The 15,160-nt window shown below is 42.3% G+C and overlaps 2 protein-coding genes across 2 annotated transcripts in view; one reads left to right on the top strand and one right to left on the bottom strand.

The window, feature by feature from the left end:
* ttyh1 (tweety family member 1) overlaps positions 1-10,650 on the top strand; it is a gene marked incomplete in the record, with an annotated part of 19,461 nt that extends 8,811 nt beyond the window's left edge. Inside the window, 10 exon segments of the mRNA XM_053432107.1 lie at positions 2,451-2,546; positions 2,680-2,752; positions 4,274-4,349; positions 4,527-4,582; positions 5,299-5,391; positions 5,476-5,568; positions 5,669-5,808; positions 6,803-6,970; positions 8,515-8,593; positions 9,550-10,650. Coding sequence (XP_053288082.1) covers positions 2,451-2,546; positions 2,680-2,752; positions 4,274-4,349; positions 4,527-4,582; positions 5,299-5,391; positions 5,476-5,568; positions 5,669-5,808; positions 6,803-6,970; positions 8,515-8,593; positions 9,550-9,633 — 958 coding nt within the window.
* A 55-nt stretch (positions 10,651-10,705) lies between these two features.
* Positions 10,706-15,052, bottom strand: josd2 (Josephin domain containing 2). Its single transcript, XM_053432134.1, has 5 exons — positions 14,756-15,052; positions 14,397-14,525; positions 13,020-13,145; positions 12,453-12,647; positions 10,706-12,223 (listed from the first exon to the last, which is right to left on the bottom strand). The coding sequence occupies exons 2-5, from the start codon at positions 14,516-14,518 to the stop codon at positions 12,112-12,114; spliced, it is 555 nt and encodes a 184-aa protein (XP_053288109.1). The 5' UTR covers positions 14,519-14,525; positions 14,756-15,052; the 3' UTR covers positions 10,706-12,111.
* Between the last annotated feature and the right edge of the window lie 108 nt (positions 15,053-15,160).

The raw sequence follows: 15,160 nt of genomic DNA, 5'->3' as shown, positions 1-15,160 counted from the left end.
CCAACACACTGATGGTCAATGAAGACTACAGGTGAGGCCGCAGTCCACGTGGACAGATTCCCCCATGTGCCAACATTGTGTGTCTAAGTAGAAGACCCAATATGCATCAAAATACATGGTCATTCATTTCAGCTACAATTCAATTAATTGAATGGTCCAAAATTTTCAATTAATTCCCTCAAAGTTTCAAAGTAAATTCCAGTAAAGAACAATACGATTTGATGCTAGTTAGAATACAATAGAGATAGTGCTGAATTAGTTATGTGAACTTTACACAAATATCTGAGTTGAGTTCATGCAACAGAAAACTTATTTAATAGTTGTTTCCAGAAAATGTCCTTGGAAATTATTAGGAAACAGCCGACCTCTGAAATGAACCATTTTATTGAATAATTATTTGTATTTGTCCTAGTGTAATGTGTGTATTGGTTTTCGAGAGAATAAACAAAGAAACATTAATCCTTGAGATTTTGCAATCAGAAACGAGGGTTATTGCTTCACGAACGACAGCGAACATTGGCAGTAAGGCATCTCCCAGTTTATAACTGTTAATGTTCTTCCGCTGTTTCCAATTTGACATTTATTAGTTTTTCCAAATAAAATCTTCCTCTTTCCTTTGGTGATTGTGAAAGACATAATGATCCTTCTTAAAGACGGAGGGAGTTCATTTTTATCTTTTTTCTTCTTCTAATGAGACAATCTTTGTTTACGACATTTAGAGCCCCGCTAACACTCAAATGTAAAATTTTCCATTTCAAGCATTTACGTCACATCGAGACATGGGAAATTGTCGTTTGTTCTGCAGAAGCATGAGAAGGTAAAATAGAGTAGATTTCACACACAGAGGCGTTCGATGGATAATAAACTGTGTGTGTCAGTGCAGCCACACCCCTGCTCACAGCGCTGCATGAGTCTGAGGAAACTGTCCGCCCCACACTCTCATAAATACTGCATGTTTATTAAGATCCATTTGTTTGGGTAATGCAGTGGAAACTTTTTCATTCCTCAAAAACGACAAAGCGTTCGTGCATGTAAAGGCTTGACGGGAGGCTTTTATCTTCCATATCCCATAATGAAGACACTTTAATTGATTAGTAAAAGCCCACAAATGTAGTATATCCTATTTAATGTCAGTGGGTTATAATATAAAAGACCTGCTTCCCATCAACAGACTGCAAACACACAAACCTCCTCCCGACCACACAACCTCCCTGACCTCACCGAGAGGACTTTTGTGTCTGACTCATCTCAAACATCAAAGGAACAAAAAGATACAAACTAAATCTTCTTCCAGCAGACCACAGGCTGAGTGAATGTAATTTGTTTTGTTTGTTTGATAGACACATAAATAAACTTTTTTTCAGATCTGCAGTGTTATTAAAGTCTGATTAATAATATGACACATCTCAGCTGTTTTGATTCTGCATGGGAACATGACTGAAGGGGCTGGAAGGTTTATTCTTCTTTAAAGAGACACGTCTAAAAAAAAAAAAGGAGAAACATGGCAACATATATTTTGAATCTGTCTTTAGTGCACTCATAAACTGTATGTTGTAGCTGACTAATAACACACCCATAGGCCTTTTTGACATTTTGATTTGTCATAACAGTAAAACACATGTGTCACAATAATAAAAGTTCCGTTCACGAGTCCCAGTCAGTCACAGCAGTGTCACAGCGGTGTCACAGAGAATCAGTACACTCTACATCAGGACCCCGGCTGAATGTAGAAGCAGCTATTTTTTTATTATTTGCATATGTGCTTTTATCAGTGTAGAGTGTAGATATGTTTACTATGTCAATGGGGATACCATGTTTTGGCTGGAGTTTGATACTGTACATTAAATCCAGTTAGTCCTTAATTCTTACCTAGATATCCCTGAAGACTTCATGTTTCATGCTCCAGCAAAATAGAAACTGTACTTCATAACAAAAAAGCTACAGTTGCAGTTTAGCAAAATTGCAATCGACTATAATAGGTTTCAACTATACCCTCATGGAACCATCTGGTCTGAGGTGGAGGAAATCTAAAAAACAACTATCACTGTGAGAATAATGTTTACGACAAGTATTTGCTACAATAAGAAAACAAAAGAAAACTATAGACCATATAGATTAAAAGAAAAGTTTAGTTCCTACTGAATTAATTCCCTGTGGCATAAAATAGCATGAACTCTGATAACAACATTTAGCCCCTTTGTTTATGGTAGTTTGTTTTGTGCATGTGTGTGCACAGTTGTACAACAAAAAGCAAAGCAGTGATATACAAGTTGTAACCATGTTTAATAAAATAAAGAGAATCTAAGTCATCAGTTGGTGTGATTAGAAAGCTGTGGAATAAAGTTAAAAGCTGTGGGCGACAAAAAGCATTGTCTGTTTTCACCAGACAACTGTGTCTCCTGTTGAGAATAACCTTGTCCATGTATGTTGCATGTGTTTGTTTATCACAGGTGGCTGTCATACGTGTTGCTGCTGCTGCTTGACCTCATAGTGTGTCTGTTCATCCTGCTGGGACTGGCCAAGCAAGCCCGCTGGCTGCTCATCCTGTGAGTACACACACACACACACACACACAGACACACACACTTGTATCTTCAGACCAACAAACCATACAGCATTGGACTGAGCTGGAGATCATGGTGTCCTCTTGGCTGAAGAGTTTGTGTTGTTCTCCCACAGGATGACCGTGCTGGCATGGCTGGCTCTGTTCCTAAGCTGGGGCTCCCTGGGCCTGGAGACGGCCACTGTAGTGGTGAGTAGACCCAGTGAGGCTGGGATGGTGAGCAGGGCCAGGACTGGAGGGAGGGAGGAAGAGGAAGTGAATGGGGCTGTCATGGGAGGGATTGGAGGACCACAGCTGAGGGAAGAGAGCTTTAAGAGGCTGACCCGTGATGTGTGTGTGTGTTTGTGTGTGTATGTGCGTGTGTGTGTGTGTGTGCGTGTGTGTGTGTGTTTGTGTGTGATTTCTGTGCCCATTGTGCCCATTGTGAAAAGAGCTGCCTCCCCAGGAACACTGCAGTCGTGGCAGAAGACCAAAATGGCAGGAAAATGGGGCAGAGATTAAAGATTCAATGCGCGTGTCCATGAGAGCGTTTGCGTACAAAGTGTGTTTGTGCGCAAAAGTGCGGGTTTTTCATGTAAGTGTGTTTCCAAGTGTGTGGGCGTTTGGCTCCGAGAAGCAAAGATAGAAGATGAAGAGAGGGGCCTTTCAGCGAGAGTGAGGAAGGGGAGAGGAGGAGCGGGAGAGTGCATCGAGAGAGAGATCGGTTTGAGAGACAGAGCGAGCTAAAGTGAAAGGGAGAGAGAGAAGGAGAGAGACGGAGAGCGAGAAAGAGAGAGAGAGACCATCAGCTTTCCATCAGCACTGTAAAGCTTGCGGCTGCAACTCTTCCCAGGCCCCTCGAGGCCTTGGACAGAGTGGACAAGGAGGCCCAAGTGTGAATGTCATCCTGTTCAAATAAAAATCTCAAACATGTCCTTGGACCATGTTCAGCTGAAAGTCCCCCAACACCACCAGAGTCCGGACAACGCAGCCTCTTTCAGCACAGTGACATTTATGGAGAACAAAGAACACAGAGAGAAGTTTAATGTCCACTTTCACTGGGGAGTTTGCTGGTGCTCTGTGAAGGGGAGACTGTTTCGGTCTGGGGGTTTAGGGGTGTGATGGGGTAAATGGCTGTTTTTCTGCTCCGCTGCACGTTTTTTAAGAGTCCTCTGTGTCATGTGGAGCTGGCGGGAGATGTCCCAAGGCCTGTGGGTCCGGACAGAGCTGCTCTGTCCCCGGTCATTTACGGAGAAACAATGGGCCAGCTGCGAGCCTGCCCGCTCTGTTCTGTCTCAGGCTCTGTCGGCCTCCATCGTGTGGCTCTCGCTCCCTCTCCTGGTGGGGCGACTTCAGCCCGAGTGTGAATCATTGTCCCTGAACTGAATGCTTCCTCTGCAAAAAGTAGGCTACAACGACGTATAGGCGGGATTTGGAAAAGGAGGTCAACAGGAATATTGGACAGAGTGTATGAGTGATGATCTCATGGAAAGAGGAGCCCAGTTTTATCCTGGACAGTGCGATGCAGGCTGATCGATAACTGTCACTACACTGTGAGCTGCTGTCAGATACTTGAAGTGGTAAATATGTCAGTCGGTCAGTGTGTCTGCTAACTTTTCCCTTGTGATCATTTTCTCCCACCCTCTCTCTCTCTCTCTCTCTCTCTCTCGCTGTCTTATTCCTCTCCTGTCATCCTTCTTCACTCCTCCTGTCACTCTTCTTCATCGCCAGGCTCTCAGTGACTTCTGCACGGACCCAAATACATTTGTCCTCAACTCCACCAACTTCAACACTGGGACCAGCTCAGGTACAGAGCCCCCCCCCCCCCCCCCCCAGTGCCAGAGCAGCAGCAATCTCTGGAAGAGCGAGCTGCCGTGCACTCGATTGTACATATGTCAGCAGAAGTCAATATAATGACAGTTAAATGTTTCTATTGTGCGCTGACGTGTTGTGTGCTGGTGTTTTGTTTTGTTTGGCCATTCAGATGTGTTGGATTATTACCTGACCTGCGGCAGGCGCATGAACAGTCCATTCCAGCAGGTAACGCCACCATGTTTACACAGAAACCAATGATCTGACTACTGAACATATTCTGACATCACTGCTGCTGATCAGATATTCCATTCATGTTCCTTTTGACATTTTATAGAGAATCCTCAGATTATCACTAACTTCAAAATTATTTCCTAGTACTTGCGTCGTCAAGCGTGTTGGTTTGTCCGAAAATGCAGTAAAACTCCAACAGGATGTAATAATGCAATTAAGACATAATGCAACTATACGGTCAGAATACTCCACATGTCTTAATTTGATTATTGCTCATCCAGCGGAGACTAATTCAGACTACTGGCTTAATCGTGTCATTATTGGAACATTGTTGTCCATGTAAATATAGTCAGTCACATGTCAGCCAATCAATCAATCAGTCAATAAAATAAAGATATTTCAAACCTCTATGAGGGAAGTACGGTGTCTAGCATAAATGGAGAATTGTATCAGTGTTTGAAGCATATATATAAAAGCAAAATGTCTTATCATGTATATATACCATGTTACAACACAGACCTTAACTGACTCTCATCTCACATGAGAGAGTTAATGTCAGACTTGTTCATACATGGTTAAATGCATTTTTTGTGTGTAGCTGTGCGTCCTGTCCTCAAATGAAGTTAAATAGCGACACTCTGCATATTAATTGTATATTTGAGGAATAAAGCTAAATAAAGGACTCAAATTCCACTGGTTGTCGTGTTCAGGTGCTGACCCAGTCTCAGAGGGCGCTGTCAAACATCCACACACACCTCTCCAATCTGGACAGAAACTCTCTCACACAGTTCCCCAAAGCTGAGGTACGTTCCGACTTAAACACGCAATTTCACTCGAAACACACGATTTTTCTCACATAATCTCACAAAATGTTTTTGTCACGACAGAAATCCCTGAGGGAGGTTCAACAGATACTCAACTCCACAGAGGGCAACTTCCATCAGCTGGTGGCTCTGCTGAACTGCAGGGGTCTGAATAAGGTATAGGAATAATCTATTTTTACAAAAAATTATAAATTACCACGCCACTGCTTCTTTTTATCATCACTCATTCCTTTTTGTTTCTGCTCCTCTCTTGTAGGACTACATCGATTCACTGAAAGGCCTGTGCTATGATGGCATGGAGGGATTGCTCTACCTCTCCCTGTACTCCTTCCTCTCTGCTCTGGCCTTCACTGCCATCCTCTGCTCTCTGCCCGGTGCCTGGAGGAGCTTCCCCAGGTGAGAGAGGGACTGTCAATGTGTGTGTTTGTGCATAGCTAGATAAACTGATATTAATATATATCATATGAACTGCAATGTATAAATAAAGATAAGTAGGGAATTTGTATTTACAAACTCCACCATGAATTGCCTGCCTTAAATATAGAAGAAATAAGTCCATCTTTTCCCAGGGTGTTAGAAGGAATATACTGTACGCTGTATACAGCGTTTACACTTTATACATTATTTATATCGTATTTATTATATTGTGTTTAATGTCTATTTTCAACCTCTTTGGTGCTGCAACACAGAAGATTTCTCCATTGGGAGAATAATGAAGAATCGTCTTATCTTACATGCCTCTATTCATGAAAGCTTGAGGTTCTGCATGTTATATCATGCTGTTTGGCATATGACGCAGAAACATACTGATCTAATACTTAGTTGTCCAATTTATCCTTGAAAAATATCAAATGAAACCTAGTGTGTAGGATTGCTGTCTAGCTCAAGTACAATATACTAGTAATATGATAGAATTACATAAAATTGACCCCTAACAGCTGAATGTTGGATTCTCCTTAATCCATTTTTAGACACATTTGCTTTGGACAGTTTAGCACCAGGGGTTTGCAGCAGTAGCTCAGGTCTGTTGTATCTGCAGAGTGTGGATATGAAGCAACTTGTTCCAGATTTGCTGAAATCCACCAGAACTCAGAGCGAGAAAAGGTGGTTTGTGATCGGTGCTGCTTCTGCAGTTTGTGTAGATCAGCAGGTTGATGATGGAAAATCCATTTGAAGTCTTCATCTGATGCACGTTTGCTTTGAATGTAAGTGTCTGACCAATCAAGATGATAGGCCGAGAGAATAAATACAGCTTTATTTTAAGATGTATTTTAATTTAAAGATATTAAGTACCATGTAACTATAGTAATGAATACAGCTTGGTATGAAGACACATCATTCCTTTGCTCTCTCTCACATCGCTTTCTCTCTCTCTCCTGGACAATGACAGTGAATCAGAGGAGTACGAAGACTCGGACAGCGAGAGTGAGGACCCCTTCACCTCCCATCAGGCACGTAGACAGACGGCCTCGGGGTCTCAGCGAGGGGCCATGGCCCCCTTCTATAATTACCCGGGGGCCGGGTGGACACCCCCGTTTTCTAGTGCGCCGCCCCTCCCGTGAGTAACACAGACCCACAGACACACAGACAGACAGACAGACAGACAGAACGTCCCAGATGTTACAAGAGGAGGGAGGAAGTTGCCCTTGGATGCAGTTTGTGCTTTTTCTTTTTGAGATCTGCACCTGTGGGCAACTTTAGTACTGATGCAGGATCAGGGATTGTAACAGGTCCAGGGTGTAGATTCACAACACAGAGAACACGTGAACAACACATAGAGACTGACCCAGAACTGTTGAGATACTTTTGAGCAGACACATAATCTTTTTATCTGGAAATCTCTCAAAGTTTCCTCTCAGAACAGACACATCTCTACTGATGACAGACACAACAGATGTTAGACATAATGCATCTGTATATGGAAATAATATCAGTGCAGTGTAGTCAGCTAGGTTTACATGCTTTTGTCTATATAGGATATATTTATACATATATGGTCCATGTAGGATTAGTCCAAATCCACAGAGCTCATCAGGCTCAGCACATGCATTGCAGACAGACACACAGACAGGTCAATATGGACGTCAGTGTAGGCAGAGAAACAGACACAACTCCAGAGGTCTGTCTGTCTGTCTGTGTGTCTGTCTCTCCGTCTGTCGAGTGTTTCAGGACAGACGATGTAGGCCGCTCGGTCATTTCACGGACTCGTCTCAAATGGCGCCCTGTCTCCGAAAAGGCAGTAGACTACTGCTTGTGTCGTAAACACTCCGGCGCTGTGAGGCTCAGGTTGACTATAGGTAACCCCCCCCCCACCCCAACCCAGCCCCTCCACGGCCTCCTGCATCGCTCTCATCCGTCTCCTCACTGTGGTGTCCAACATCTCTCAGGTTATTTCTCTGCATCTGTCCTGCTGCTTCTCTCTTCCACGATCCTCCTTGGTTCTCCCACCTCCTCACTCTCTGTTTTCTCATCTTTTTACGTTCTATCCCTTTCTCTCTCTCTTGTCAAAGCTTCCCAGCTTAGTTAGTGCTACCTAATCTCGAACTAGTTAACTTCCTCTTCTAATGCCGGCAGATCATCCTGAAACTCCCACATCCAGTATTAACAAACACAAACACGACACTGACTCAGAAACTCAGCAGAACAGGAACAATACAGTCCACTCCTCCGAGATGGCGACTGCTCAGGATTGCTCTAAAAGCTTTCTGGGGTTTATTGTGCAGATAAACAGATTCATTAGGAGAACAAGGTTATGGCAGAAATGGGACTGGTGGGTCACACCCAGCTCTAAATGCATGTAATTGCAGATTATTGTATAAATCCTGCAGTGCATCAGGAGTCGGGAGTGGACTGTACGCCTGCTGCTGCTTGAGCAACAGTGGTACTACTAGTTAAACTGAGTGCTGTGTATTTCCGCACTATATTTCTAACCACTTTCTCCTTGTTTCCTGTTGCCTATCCTTGGCTCCCGTCACCCCGCGGTTCCCCGCTCCCCTCTGTCTTTCTCGATGTGTCTCGCCCCTACTCCCTCTCTCCCCTTCATCCTCCATTTCCTCCTTTCCCCCCTCTCTTCTGTCGTTGTCTCTTTCTATCTCTATACAGGACTCCAAACGTTTCCTCCAATGGCAACCCTGGCTATGAGAGCCTACCCTTGACTGAAAGGCAGTCCCCACCCCCCTCTGTGAGTTCCTCTGTACCTTTGGCAGCACTTTATCGCGGCTGTTAGTGCACACGCTCGCTTCAGTAATCAGTATCAGACGGACTAACGTGGTGGGGGGGGTTTCGACCTCGCAGGACCCTGAGAGCTGGCCTTTTGTTCGTTTTTATCACACGATTCAAAATGTCCCAAAATATCAACTTGTCTTTTCTCTGTCACCAATTAACTTTTGATACTAACATGATTTTGACTTGTATTATCACTATCTGGCCATTTTAATGAATAAAATGACCAAAAACTGTTTTAATGAATAAAACAATTTTTTGATTTTTGATCTTAAAGAAGGAAAAAAAGACAGTGTCCCCTTACTGGCTTTTTTCTCAGTTGCATCTCATGGTTCTTCCAGATTATGGAGCTACAACCGGTTCTCCTTTACATGATGACATGTTATCACATCATTTTCAGTTAAATGACGTAGATACTGACCCTGTAGAACACTGTTGTCATGTCCATGGGGGTAACCCTGCCTCTCGCCCAAAGCCAGCTGGGATTGGTATAGATGATGGATGGATGGATGGATGGATGGATGGATGGATGGATGGGGTCAGATGGACTTAGCTACATCCTTGACAACTGAGCAAACTAAACTGGCTGAGGAAGACCATGAGATGTGGTTGCATGCCGGGGAAAAAAGCTATTCAGCGGACTAAACTGTAATTAGTGACTTTTTGAGGATGGATTGAAGGAGAGCCAGATCAAGAACTTCTACGTCTCCTTCTCCCTTGAGTTTGAATTGATAAGTTTTAAAATCTAAAAGATTTTTCTAATTCCATGTTGGTCAGATAGTGAGAGAAAAATGTTCTGTGTTCTTTCTTTCAGAGGTGATGTTGCCTGATTAACTTACATTCTTCTCTTCTTTCTTTATTATTTGTCTCAATTCATCTTTGGACCGTCTCTCGTCGTGTTTTCTGGAAGTACAGTACTCTCCCAGCATGCTGACTGGTTACGGGGGAGGTCAATCACACCCCAACCCCGCCCATTCGAGGAACCTGTATTCACGTTGATTATTATTATTACTATTATTTTTGTTAGGAAATGTATAGAAAAAAATATGTTTAGTTTTCATATGAATGGACACTTTACTGAAATGAAAAAGAAACTAATCTAAATAAAATGAATGCTAGGTGTGAATTCAAAGTGCGTAATGTCAGTACCACTGAATATTATTATTATTATTATTATTATCATTGTTGAAAGCACTTAAAATAAACGGGTCTAACGGGACGGTTGATTGCACCGACAGTGGTGATGCTGGTTTAGGGATGGCTGTGCAAAGAACCAAGTGGTCTTGGTCTAAATTCTTTCCCCTTGTCTGGTCGAACTCTGTGTAAACTGTGAACAGTGGTGAGGCAAGTCAGAAAGGTAATGACGTTACTACGTTGTAGTTTTATATTCTTAAATGTATCAGTACCACCGCTTTTATTTTCAAGTTTTTATATAAATATTGTTGTAGAAAAAAAAAGTACTGGCACGTAGCAACATGACACATTTTTTTCTGTGAATGGTTATGCAGTTCCCTCACTTGGTTCTAATATTTTTTTTATTACTTTTTATAGGTGGCAATTCTGTATTTTCCTTGTATTACCTTATGGTATTCTGTATATCTCACTGTCTATAATATCTGAAAAATCAAGAACCTTTGCTCTTAAAAAAAATACTTGAGGGCTATCAAGACCCCGTTTTAACGATTGAATGGAGAACTGCCACTCAAGTCCACAGAGTGGAGAACTACAAATCCCATGCAATGACACAAGGTACATAGCAATATGATTCTTGCTACTGGTGCTGCAGTAGCCCTACCGTAACTAGCAATAATAACTATGTATAGCATTGGGCTTCTGAGATCTCTCCAAGATGTTTTATGTATATATGGTATGGTACGTTGGAGATTTCATTGAATCTCCCTTCTTCGCCAACTGCCCTTGTTAACCCCTTGAATTGAGTTTGTATGGTTATCAATGCTCCTTTTGAATGGCATCCTTTTACACTCAAGAGTCTAATATAAATAAAAATAACTTCAATAACCCGACACTGGTCTCCATCATGTCTACAAGAAACGCACACGCACACACAACATGCGTTATAACAGATTCATACTGAAAAGAGGAGGTCACGGTTTAATATAAATAAGCTTCAATATAATGAACCTCTGAGCTTCTGAGGTGCGAGTTAGTCACTAGTGAGAACCGGAGACGGTGCTCCTTTTCTTTTGGATATGCATAGATCAACAAGAGATCAACAAGAGATACAAGGTACAAACATTAAGGCTACACACAGTCACAGCACCATGGCTCTTACAGGTTTAACTCAACAACTTACAACTAATCAGGTGGATTTAATATTTTAAAAAGTAATTTTACTAACAACCACTGGTTAAAAGCTGCGGTTTAAATTTATGTATTTGTCATTCTCTGCTCACAAAGAGTTTAAAAACTAAATCTTTACTCAGGAGCAAAAATCTGTCTTTAAAATTAAAAGAAATAAAAATGTGACATTTATCAAATTGACTGATACGAATATTTCTATCTTGCCCAGCCCTGAGTTGCCAGCCCTCATGTTTAGTTACATTACATTACATTTGTCAAAGCTTCATTACTGTGAGGACTTGTCATCACACTAAAGCAACAAAACTTGCACCACAATGTAAGAAATTAAATAAATAACTATTAAGGGAAACAAAAGTTCTGAGCAAAGTCTGAAGTTGTGACTGATTAGTAGTAAGTTGTTGAAAACATGCTAAGACACTGGTATAGTCCTTCAACGTCTCAGCAGTTGACACCTTCACACAACATGTGCCTGTATGAACACACACAAAGACAAACGGTGCTAACTAATCTAACTCTGTAGTGCATAGAAAGTCTACAACGAAGGTCGTGGGAAGAGATGGTGCACCCAGGTGCTAAGAGTTAACTGATAAGTTTCACTTTACAATCTTGTAGATACTGATCTACTGTTGGCATCTGGATAATAACAGTCCAGTGATGTCCTACTTGGCAAATTCAAATCTTTTTACACTAATCAACAAAGTCCAGTTATCTTTACTGCGAATGTAGATTATCATGCACGAACACTGTCTGCAATTTTTTCTACCACAAAAACAGTGAAAGTTCAGTTACACAGTATGTCTCAAGTCAAGTATCATCAAACGCGCCCATTGGCTTCAAACTTGCAGACCTGTTAGCTTAGATGCACCCTCTCAAACAAACGTACCAATAGCAGGAGAGTGCAAATACACGTTTTTTTTTCCAAAAGTTATTACAATCAAAACAGTTCTTCATTTCAGGAATTAATCGCCCATCCCTGCTTCTCTTTGGAACTCCCTCTGTGTGTATATTTGTAGATACTTAAATGTATTTTAGTGCATTCCCTGAAGAGGTTTTTGAAATGAGGTGTTCGTTTAAAAAGAAAAAACAGTCAGTCATTTTTCCAGAGGAGTTTTTCTTCCATGCTAAAATGAAAGAGGTGTGTCCGGGGCCAAGGCATCAATTATTGGGATTGTCAGGGTTCAACCATGAACTGTCCTCCTCCACGTCCCGCTGGACGACCAGGAGCATCTCTGCCACATCCTGAGAAAGCTGTTCACTGAGAAATGAGCTGGAACAAAGACGACAGGAGGGAGACGGTTAACAGAGCATGGACACAGGCTCTTAGATTACCAGAGAGCAGCATCCAAACACAAACAGTGAGCTAAGCCTCATGTGACCACTCGTATGGGATGACTCACTCACTGAGACAGAGTCAGGGTTCAAGCAGCAAACGCCAAGTTTTAATCTAATTCAGAGCAGAGGCACGCACACACACTGATGTAGATACACAGTCTTACCGTAGCTCTGCTTCTCCACCGATACACAGGGGACTCTTCAGTTTGGAGTCGAGGTTGTAGTATTGCCCGTTAACTTGCCGAACCGCGAGCCAGTGCCGCCGGCGGAGCGGGAGGGAAACGATCCCAAGCGATACTCGCGATGGAACGTTAAGAATAAAGCCCTGGACCTTCGACACGCAAAGGCTCTGTACCGTCCTGCATTCAAAAACAGAGAGAGTGAATTAAACAAAACTTCCACTTTTAGATATTCTAGTTATCTGTGGATTATATTCTTTGAATTGAGATATTTAATGATGAACTGTTCATTACCTCAACCTGGAGCACATATGCAATGCAATATGCCCTTGGGTTGCACTTAATGATTTTCCAGTGTAATAGTGAATATGGAATTAAAGTGTTAGCGTATATATGGAAATAAGTATCTCTTCATCTAGCTGTGAATCCAAAAAGACTGTTCTTTGATTAAGACACAAAGGTCAACAAACAAATCAACAATCAAAAAAACTGACAGGCCTGTCGTTCCTGAAAAGAAAGTTTTCTAATCACAGGGCTCAGTGTCTCCCTCACCTGCGTTTGTCCCACCACACTGCAGCCAGGTCCCTGCTCTGTAGCGCTGCCATGATGACGTTGACGTCATAGTTCCCCGTGCCCAACACTGACCGATGAGGGTTCACCACACACTGTGGAGCCAGCCTGCGAAGAGAGAGCAACAGACCAAACACTTTAAACTCAAAACCCACAGAGTGTTTTAGTGTCCATCGGTGGGAAGGAGTCTTCCTGCAAGGGCTGCTGGGAATCATGACCACATTCTGTCTGTTCTCTCCTGTGAGAATATCTTTGGGTTCTGTCAACTGTCATCCATTGTAATTTCAATTTCATGAAACTCTTTTTCAGGACATCCTCTATTCATAAAATACTTTGTTTTAAACAAAGGTTCTTTGAGTTCCTGGAGTCACAAGCTTTCCCACAGGAAAATATTTTCCATGAAGGCACATTGGGTTGCATGCTGTTTAAATGTGCTTTACAAATAATCTCGCCTTGTCTTTAGCCGAGGTCATGAGCCCCAGATCATGACTCACCTCGTCCCATAGTCAATTAATTTAGTAAATAACCTCCCTAACAATGGCAACACTTTTGGCTTGTGTGCTGTGCTCTTCACTTTTCCCTGAAGGTTAATGTTTCATTTCAAACATTTGTATCTTTTTTTCAAACCGATTATCAAACCGTAGGTAACATAATCAAATCAATTTTTTTATAAACTCAGGTCTTCCTTAAATGATCAAATGCAGAATCATGTGGTGTCACAAACAGTAACTGTGAAGATTCATTCAGTTGCTGCATAAAAGGTAAAACAATCATAATTCCATGGGGAACAATTTGTAAATAAATTATTATTATGTCTTTATTAAATAACTTTAGTGAACGATATAAACTGTTATTTGTCTGTTTATTAAGAACAACTCACTAAAGCAGTTTGCTCCAAAAGTCCTGAAACAATTCCTCCCTTAGTGAGGTCGTTGTTGAAACTATATAAACGATGTGTCGATTCAAATCTACGATCATTCTGGAGGTGACAGTTTTCTGGTGCTGTTGAAACTACATTGTGTTACACATAGAGCCAGGTCTCATATTTAGACAACTCCCATTGATTTGAATTGGGAGGACGAAACAATAGAAATACGTGCAATCAGCTGCATTTAATTCGAAATGCAGGAGATTACAACGTTGTGCAGAAAGCCACGTTTCCCACTAACTGGCAAACAAATTGGACATTTACTAATGTTAATATTAAGAAATGTGAGGAGATGCACAACAACAAATGGAGCTGGGGAACAACAGTGTGTCGAGGGGGAAACTACGGTTATTTCATGTGATCTGACTGGTGCTTCAGACGTGTGGTGTGTTGGTCCCACACACCGACACGTCGTGCAGCTGCTTCCCTACCGTTTGCAGATGTCATCGGCTGTCTCCTTGGTGAACACCCGCTCCTGGAGCACGTTGTTCAGTGCGTGGATGGCGCACAGCTCCAGTCTTTGCTTCTCATGAAACACGTCTCCTTCGCTCATGCTAACGCTAAACACACACGCACAGACAAGGGAAAAAGCAGCGTTAGCGAAGTACACACCGGGTGACAGTTGGTTAGCTAACGCTGCAGCTAACCACTCAGCTAACCCACAAGTCGTCAGCTAGCGGCTAAAGGAGGCTAACGTGTGGACGCCCCCTGGTTCTATTTCACATCTGGCTGCTGACAGCTCTCAGGAAGCCACTGTTGTTAGTCACAGCGGCTACGTGAGGCCACTGACCTGCTGATGAAGCGGTTCCTCGTTAGAAAGAAGCTGGAGACTGACAGCTACATCCAGAACAACCGGAAGCAGAGCCGTTGTTGTTGTTGTGTTGTTGTGCGGCAGCCACGCCCATTTACGGTACACACAGAGCAGGACGGGAGACACGCTTCACTTCAACCTTTAACCTTTAACCTTTAAAATCAATAATATATACAAATCAATAGTAGAAGTAAATCTTGAAGGTAAGTTTCCTCTTTGTTAAGGATCAGCGAACTTAACGCTCTCAACCCACCAGGCTCTGTCCCCGCTAATAACTACAGGCATTATGTTAGTGCGCCATCTAGTGTTCAGTCTGATTGTTGGTGGTGAAGATGATCTATCTATCTATCTATCTATCTATCTATCTATCTATCTATCTATCTA

Source organism: Pleuronectes platessa, chromosome 10 (assembly GCF_947347685.1).
Source record: "Pleuronectes platessa chromosome 10, fPlePla1.1, whole genome shotgun sequence".
Classification (NCBI taxonomy): Eukaryota; Metazoa; Chordata; class Actinopteri; order Pleuronectiformes; family Pleuronectidae; genus Pleuronectes; species Pleuronectes platessa.
The sequence above is the reverse complement of the archived record's forward strand: the minus strand, read 5'-3'. Positions and strand labels throughout refer to the sequence as shown.